Source organism: Neoarius graeffei, chromosome 11, assembly GCF_027579695.1.
Source record: "Neoarius graeffei isolate fNeoGra1 chromosome 11, fNeoGra1.pri, whole genome shotgun sequence".
NCBI classification, from domain to species: domain Eukaryota; kingdom Metazoa; phylum Chordata; class Actinopteri; order Siluriformes; family Ariidae; genus Neoarius; species Neoarius graeffei.
Window position 1 is genome coordinate 10,761,256 of NC_083579.1, and position 8,896 is coordinate 10,770,151.

Here is an 8,896-nt window from a genome sequence, read left to right on the forward strand (position 1 = left end):
GCCCTGAGCTGTATTTGAATTCAGATACTGAAGAGAGAAAAGATGTTGAGCTCGGGTGGATAGTCGCCATGGTTACCCCCAGGGTTAGAAAAGAGAAAAGTAACTCATGGCATATGGTTTGATTTATAGTACATTTAGGTTAATAAAATACTCCTGCAACCCACTAACTATTTATTGTAACTTGATTTGAAGAACAACCACCCTTTATTGGTCACATGTACACTCAAGCACAGGGCAAACAGAGATGATGCTGTTCAGGAAAGCCATGACCTAATGGTTAGAGAAGCAGCTTTGGGACCAAAAGGTTGCTGGTTCGATTCCCTGGAGCAACTGCTTATTCACTCAATTCCCCTCACATTTTTCCCAGGAATCAAACTGGTAACCCTTTGAGCCCAAGACTGCTTCTCTGACCTTCATGACTTCCCCCGAACAGCATCATCTCTCCGTTTGCCCTCATGTTACACCAGATTTTCTTCTGTACTGTAGAGGAGGAATTTAATTATCTGGTAATTTTATAATGCAGCAAAAGCGTAAGGTGTGGTGATTTTTATGCAACCACACACACGTACCTTAATGTAATCATCCATCCATCATCCATAACCGCTTATCCTGTGTAGGGTCGCGGGCAAGCTGGAGCCTATCCCAGCTGACTATGTCTATGGGCGAAAGGTGGGGTACACCCTGGACAAGTCGCCAGATCATCACAGGGCTAACACACAGACACAAACAACCATTCACACCTACCGTCAACTTAGAGCCACCAATTCGCCCAACCTGCAAGTTCCAGAGCAGAACTCGAAAGCTATGAGTGGTATGGTCTTGAAAGGTGGTATATGTGCTAATTAAGTAACATATGTGTCTTTTGATACTAAGAAATGTGAGAAATTTTAATTTTTAGCTCATCTGGACCAAAGGTCCAGTGGGTTAATGCCATGGACTACTGAGGTCAGTGTAAAGAGGTAGGGTTGGTTTCCTGCTGCAGAACTTGAAAAATGTGACAAATAATATCTTGAAACTTGGTACATAGTTGGTATACAGGGCGGGGGATATAGATGACTGTCTTCTTTTTTTTTTTTTTTTTTTAAATGACATCAGTGCCGGGCGGCACGGTGGTGTAGTGGTTAGCGCTGTCGCCTCACAGCAAGAAGGTCCTGGGTTCGAGCCCCGGGGCCGGCGAGGGCCTTTCTGTGTGGAGTTTGCATGTTCTCCCCGTGTCCGCGTGGGTTTCCTCCGGGTGCTCCGGTTTCCCCCACAGTCCAAAGACATGCAGGTTAGGTTAACTGGTGACTCTAAAATTGACCGTAGGTGTGAATGTGAGTGTGAATGGTTGTCTGTGTCTATGTGTCAGCCCTGTGATGACCTGGCGACTTGTCCAGGGTGTACCCCGCCTTTCGCCCATAGTCAGCTGGGATAGGCTCCAGCTTGCCTGCGACCCTGTAGAAGGATAAAGCGGCTAGAGATAATGAGATGAGATGAGACATCAGTGCCACGCTGGAAATATCGGTGGAGACAAACTTGAAACTTAGAGGGTTTATACAGTATGGTCCAATCAAAAATATTGGCGGAAACGAGGTCTTGAATTTTGAGATGTGTGAACCAATCAGAATTCATTGTACTTATCAAAGTTTGTCACAACACCATAAAAATGGATGATTTGGGATTTGAAGTCCGATCACTCCGCAGACTGACTCGGCTTTTGTTAATTGATTTAATAAAAGTCTAACCTTTTTTGCAAACTCATTGACTTTGTATTATTTTTGCTTTTTGAGTTTCCATGACAAAGGCCACTTTGTCCATGTGATTTCACGGAATAGTAAGTGCTCAACCAATGGGGTTCTGGGATTAAAAATTGTCAGTCATGATCCCTGTATGGAGATATCATCCGTTCATTCTCCATACCCCTCATGTAACAGGCTCTCAGAGAAGCTGGAGCCAATCTTCACACAAGAGGTGGGGTTCACTCTGGGTAGCTCATCAGTCTATCACAGGGCTAACGCAGAGACGAACAATCAATCATTCGTGATCATGGGCAGTTTAGAGTCGCCAGGTGACCAAATCTACATGTCTTTGGACTGTGAGAGGAAACCAGAGCACCCTGATGAAGCCCACACAGGCACGAGGAGAACATACAAACTCCACAAGGTTCAAACCCAGAACCTTCTTAATGTGAGGCGACAGTGAATCAGATTTCACTCTGCCCAAGTCTCAGTAAAGCACTACACTCCAGATACCCGATCAGAATGCCACGGTAACCATGGAAACGTAGCCGAAACATCACCACTCTCCCCCAGATCAATGCCTGTGTGGTTCCCTAGTGACAAATTTGATCATGTATTAGCCCAGGTTAAATAATGAGATTTGAACAATAAAACCAGAACAATACAATATTACATTACATTAATGGCGTTTTGCAGACGCTCTTATCCAGAGTGACGTACAACATACCCAGAGCAGCCTGGGGAGCAGCTGAGGGTTAAGTGCCTTGCTCAAGGGCACTTCAGCCATTCCTGCTGGTCCAGGAATCTGAACTGGCAACCTTTTGGTCCCAAAGCTGCTTCTCAAACCATTAAGCCATGGCTTCCCTTATAAAATATAAAACAATATAAAAGACAAATCTCTTCTGCTTCTTTTTCCTCTATAGCCAGTAAGGGCATTTTAACAGTCCATCAGTGGTGTGTCTAGCGCCCCCCCATCTGTCTCTCTGAGTTACATGTCAATCCTGAGATCGAGCTGCTGACCTCTTCTGCTCCTCGGACCTGCCTGATCCATCCTGATTCCCTACATCTGGCTGGAGTCTCATCACGTTGCTCCTGTGGAGGACAGCCCCATATGGACAGTCGAAAGTCGCACTTGGAAGACGCTCTGGACACTTACAGTAATACTTTTATGCCTGAGGACTACAGTTAACTTGCTAACTCTAGGACTGCGGTTGTCATGAACAGTTTTGCACTCAAGTTTCCATCAATTAACAGTTGATAACTTCAACAGAACAGACTTCATGTTAAAACTATAATGAATTTCCTGGTTTCACAGTTATACTTTGTGACTACTGTATATAGGACACAGTTATTAGAAGGGAGTTATTTATAAGTCACGGTATCTGTCAACACCCAAATGAGGATGGGTTCCCTTTCGAGTCTGGTTCCTCTCGAGGTTTCTTCCTCGTGTCGTCTGAGGGAGTTTTTCCTTGCCACAGGCTTGCTCATCAGGGATAAAATTAGCTCACGTTTAAAATCTTTCATTTTCTGTAAAGGTGCCTTGCGACAATGTCTGTTGTTAAAAGTGCTATACGAATAAACTTGACTTGACATGTCTTTGGACTGTTGGGAAAAGACACAGGGAGAACATGCAAACTCCACACAGAAAGGCCCTCGTCGGCCACTGGGCTCGAACCCAGAACTTTCTTGTTGTGAGGCGACAGCGCTAACCACTACACCACCGTGCCACCCAATCATCCAGAACCGGTAACTTAAAATAGACAGGAAAACAAACACTTCTACTATTCCAGGTGTCAAGATAGTAGAGGGAACGATATCAAACTGTGCAAGTCAAAAAAAAAAAAAAAACTCAACCGCATGGTGGATTTCGAAGGAATTTGACGGTAATACTGTATGCAGTAAATGTTTTTACAAATTAGTTCACATGAATTACATTTTCTTATTGTGTGCTGGTTATCAAAACAAAATTAAAGCACATTTTAAATCACTTTGTAATTCTTATCACAAAAGTGTTCGATTTGACAATTCATTCTCAGCCTTTTGAATAATTTTGGGCCAAAATACAAAAAGTGACAACCTTAATACATAAATTAATGTCATACAGTGTCTTGCAAAACTATTCATCCCCTTTGGTGTTTGTCCTGTTTTGTCGCATTACAAGCTGGAATTAAAATGGCTCTTTGGAGGGTTGGCACCATTTCATTTACACAACATGCCTACCACTTTAAAGGTACAATTTTTTATTTTTTTTATTGTGATGCAAACAATAATTAAGATGAAAAAACAGAAATCTGGAGTGTGCATACCGTAGGTATTCACCCCCAGGGGTGCTGTTGGGGGGGGGGGGGGGGGGGAGTTAGGACAATTCTAAGGGCCCAGCATTGACCGAGGGCCCTCAGAGGACATTATTAACATTATTGCCTTATGTAAGTTAAATTAATTTTTAAAAAAATTAATAATTTTGTCTGGGCGGCATGGTGGTGTAGTGGTTAGTGCTGTCGCCTCACAGCAAGAAGGTCCGGGTTCGAGCCCCGTGGCCGTCGAGGGCCTTTCTGTGCGGAGTCTGCGTGAAATGGGTGTATTGTATTCCTTCATAGGCCCAAAATTTCTAGTGGTGCCCCTGTTCACCCCCCCCCACCCCAAAAGTCAATACTTTGTAGAGCCATCTTTTGCTACAAACCTCTTGGGGTATGTCTCTGTTAGCTTAGCACATCTAGCCACTGGGATTTTTGCCCAAGACACTGTACTGTATATGCAGTAGTCTATATACTGTGCAGAAGTCTTTTTTTTGTATAAACTTTGATATGCAGTATATACATTTTAATTTTATGATTTCTACCTTATCAAGTCAGTACGAAAACATTTTAGATTCCGAACGTTAGCTTTCCAGCACAAAATGAAACGTGACAGGGAAAAAAAATGTTTGTACATCAGGAAAGAAAGCAGGATATTACATAAGAGACCACTTTTCACTTTTCTGATTAAAAAAAAGAAAGAAAAAAAACAAAAAACAATGAAGACTACTGGGTTTTGGCGCAAAATAAAGACGCGAGTGTGATAGTCAAAGTGTCCAGAAGAACTGTGGCTGGTTCTGCAAGATGCTCAGTAAAACCTACAACTCATTTCCTTACACTAAACCTGGACTAATTATACCCAAGACTACTAGAGACGTCATACCAGATATTGACTTTGTTTCATTTATTACTGTTTGCTGCTCTTTATAGTAATTTTCTAATGGAGAAAACATTTAATTTCATTATTTTTGAAGGTGTCTTTGCTCGACAGCATTTCTTTGCACATACCTAAGACTTTTGCACAGTACTGTACGTCTAGTAATAGTTTTTATTTCATAACATATTATCCTTTACCTTGACAGAAAGCGAGGAAGCCACGTGAGACGAGATCATGAGACTGTGGGAACTCAAGCTCACTCCAGATTCATAATCCAGTTGGATCAGCTCTCATTTTATTGAGCAGAAAAAGACTAAATCTTTTAATATACAGGTATTTATGAATGATCACTTACAGAAGTGCATGATCCTGAGGAGATCTTATTCAAAATTAATAAAAGTTTGAAAATATGCAAGACACGTTATAGTGCCATGACGTCAGTGTAGGGGCAATAATATCATTATTTCATACAAGCCTAACACAAGATATATAATAATGACTCTAACATGTATAAAAAGATTACATATTTCATTTGCCTTACAGGTCCCTGTGAATTATCTGTTACTATAGAAACGATAACAGTGACTTGAATTGCAAGCACTAGTCTCAGAGCTGCTGTTCTAGAAAATTAATCAACTCTTTCTGACCAATCAGATTTGAGAACTCAACAGCTCGATGGTATCATCATCTTCCCATAACCGCTGATGACATTTTAACAGTCCATCATTGGTATGTCTAGGGCATTTAAACTTGGCAGAGCCCATCCCTCTCCAAGCTTGATCAATGGACAATTTGAGTAACCAGTTAACCTAACTGCACGTCTTTGAACTGTGGAGGAAACCAGAGCACCCGGTGGAAACTCACGCAAACATGGGGAGAACATGCAAACTGCACACAGAAAGGCCTCTTCGGCTGTGAGGTTCGAACCCGAAACCTTGTTGTTAGGAGACAGTTATAACCACTACACCACCGTGGTGGCTGCTGTATAGTATAGAGAACAATAAATGTATAGCTTTAGGTATGGTTAGAGTTTAGAGCTAAGGAGAGAGAGAGAGAGAGAGAGAGAGAGAGAGATAAATGGATGGACTGTTCAAGGGAAACACAACAAAGGCATCTGAAAAGTCAGGAATCAATGGGAATACGTTCCTATGTGGGTTTCCTCTGGGTGCACTGGTTTCCTCCCAAAGACATGTGGATTAGATCAGCTGGCTACTCTAAACTGCCCATACAGTGTCTTGCAAAAGTACTCATCCCCCTTTGGTGTTTGTCCTGTTTTGTTGCATTACAAGCTGGAATTAAAATGGATTTTTGGAGGGTTAGCACCATTTGATTTACACAACATACCTACCACTTTAAAGGTGCACATTGTTGTTTTATTGTGACACAAACAATAAAGATGAAAAACAGAAATCTGGAGTGTGCATAGGTATTCACACACCCCTCCCCCTAAAGTCAATACTTTTGCTGCAATTACAGCTGCAAGTCTCTTGGCGTATGTCTCTATTAGTTTAGCACATCTAGCCACTGGGATTTTTTGCCCATTCCTCAAGGCAAAACTGCTCCAACTCCAAGTTAGATGGGTTGCGTTGGTGTACAGCAATCTTCAAGTTATGCCACAGATTCTCAATTGGATTCAGGTCTGAGCTTTGATTAGGCCATTCCAAGACATGTAAATGTTTCCCTTTAAACCATTCCAGTGTAGCTTTAGCAGTACGTTTAGGGTCACTGTCCTGCTGGAACGTGAACTTCATCCCAGTCTCCAACCTCTGGCCGACTCGAACAGGTTTTCCTTCAGAACTGCCCTGTATTTAGTGCCATCCATCTTTCCTTCAGTCCTGATCAGCTTTCCTGTCCCTGCAGATGAAAAACATCCCCACAGCATGATATTGCCACCACCATGCTTCACTGTAGGAATGGTGTTGGGTTTGCGCCACACATGGCATTTCCCATGATGGCCAAAAAGATCAATTTTAGTCTCATTTGACCAGATAATCTTCTTCCATATGTTTGGGGAGTCTGCCACATGCTGTTGGGAAAACTCCAAACATGTTTTCTTTAAGCAATGGCTTTTTTCTGGCCACTCTTCCATAAAGCCCCACTCTGTGGAGTGTACGGCTTAAAGTGGTCCTATGGACAGATGCTCCCATCTCCGCTGTGGATCTTTGCAGCCCCTTCAGTGTTATCTTTGATGTCTTTGTTGCATCTCTGATTAATGCCCTCTTTGCCCGGTCTGTGAGTTTTAGTGGGCGGCCTTCTCTAGTCAGGGTTGTAGTGGTGCCATGTTCTTTCCATTTTGCTATAATGGATTTAATGGAGCTCTGTAGGATATTCAAAGTCTGAGATATTTTTTTTATAACCCAACCCTGATCTATACTTCTTCACAATTTTGTCTCTGACCTGTTTGGAGTGCCGCTTGGTTTTCATGTTGCTTGCTTAGTAGTGTTGCAGAGTCAGGGTCCTTCCAGAACAGGTTGACTTATACAGACATCATGGGACACTTTGATTGCAGACAGGTGGACCTTAATCAAGTAATTATGTGACTTATGAAGTGAATTGGTTGGACCAGCTCTTATTTAGGGGTTTCATACAAAAGGGGGTGAATACCTACAGTATGCACACTCCAGATTTATGGGTGTTTTTTTCCCCCATCTTAATTATCGTTTGTGTCACAATAAATAAAACGACACTTTTCACCTTTAAAGTGGTAGGCATGTTGTGTAAATCAAATGACACTAACCCTCCAAAAATCCATTTTAATTCCAGCTTGTAATGCGACAAAACAGGACAAACACCAAGGGGGATGAATACTTTTGCAAGACACTGTAGGTGTGAGTGGCTGTCTGTGTCTCCATTTTATCCCTGTAATAGACTTGCGACCTGTCCAGGGTGAACCCCACCTCTCACCCAATGTCAGCTGGGATTGGCTCCATCTCAGCCGCGACCCTTAGTAGGATAAGCAGTAGAGATAACAGACGGATGGATGGATAGATGGAGGTACATGTAGCTCAAATGGTCCTTGACTTTTCAGACATCCTGTAAACAATGGTGGATCCAATCCAACCTGGCAACCCTGTGTTTTAAAGGATTCGTTCCAACACACACACACACACACCCTCGTCTCCTACTGACCGCATTGTTGCAGTAAATGCATACAGGGTGACCGACAGAGCTCGGTTTAAAGCCCAGGGTCCTCATCATTTCCTTCACACACAGCTCACAATAAAACGCATCACTGTTGTATTCTATATGCACGTGACGGTTGTATTGTAGAGTGAGGAGTCTGCAAATGACCCATGATGATAATGATGGGAGAACAACAACAACAGAGGGAACAAACAAACAAACAAACAAACAAAAACGCCCAGTCTGGCAGCAGCGGCAGCCCGAGCCGTGTCCATGGTGCTGAAATATGCTGCACATTTCAGATTGAGATCATTCTCTTAGGAAGCAAACAACAACAACAACAAAATCCAATGAAAAAATGTTTTCCTGGCTGTGAAATAAGGCACGTGTCGTTGATGAGCTGTCGAGTCACTTCTCAGTAACCCTATGATCAAATCATAGGTTATTACACAGTAGATGGAACGCACGCAGGATGACTAGGCATACAGTGCTGCATGTCAAATGTCATCATGTCATGTCATGCATAAAAGAGAGAGAGGCGGTTTGGGTGATGACTATAGGAGGAAAAGGATGTTGCTGGTGAACCCCTTACCGTCTCTTTCGCATAGCTGGAGTGACTCCAGGCTCAGGTTCTTGTCCACCATGCCCTCCCGCGGGCTCAGCGGGCCCGGCACCGCCATGATGATCCGCTCAGAGCTGCGTCTGGAATGGAATGGTACCTAAAACGTGTGTGTGTGTGTGCTGGGGTGCGGGGTTTTCTGCCGATACAGGGAGTGACCGAGAAGAAGAAGCAATCTCTCTCTCTCTCTCTTTCTCACACACACACACCAATGGGCAGGTCAGTTGCACGTGATCAGCCCTTGCACACACTTCCACTATTATTT

At 43.0% G+C, this 8,896-nt stretch overlaps 1 protein-coding gene across 2 annotated transcripts in view; it reads right to left on the minus strand.

Moving 5' to 3' along the window:
• phyhipla (phytanoyl-CoA 2-hydroxylase interacting protein-like a) overlaps nt 1–8,692 on the minus strand; it is a 98,899-nt gene extending 90,207 nt beyond the window's left edge. The window contains exon 1 of one of the 2 annotated variants that reach the window (XM_060933404.1): nt 8,605–8,692. In XM_060933404.1, the coding sequence (XP_060789387.1) occupies nt 8,605–8,692 (88 nt within the window). The remainder of the gene's footprint in view (nt 1–8,604) is intronic. The other variant, XM_060933405.1, reaches the window with a different exon arrangement.
• Between the last annotated feature and the right edge of the window lie 204 nt (nt 8,693–8,896).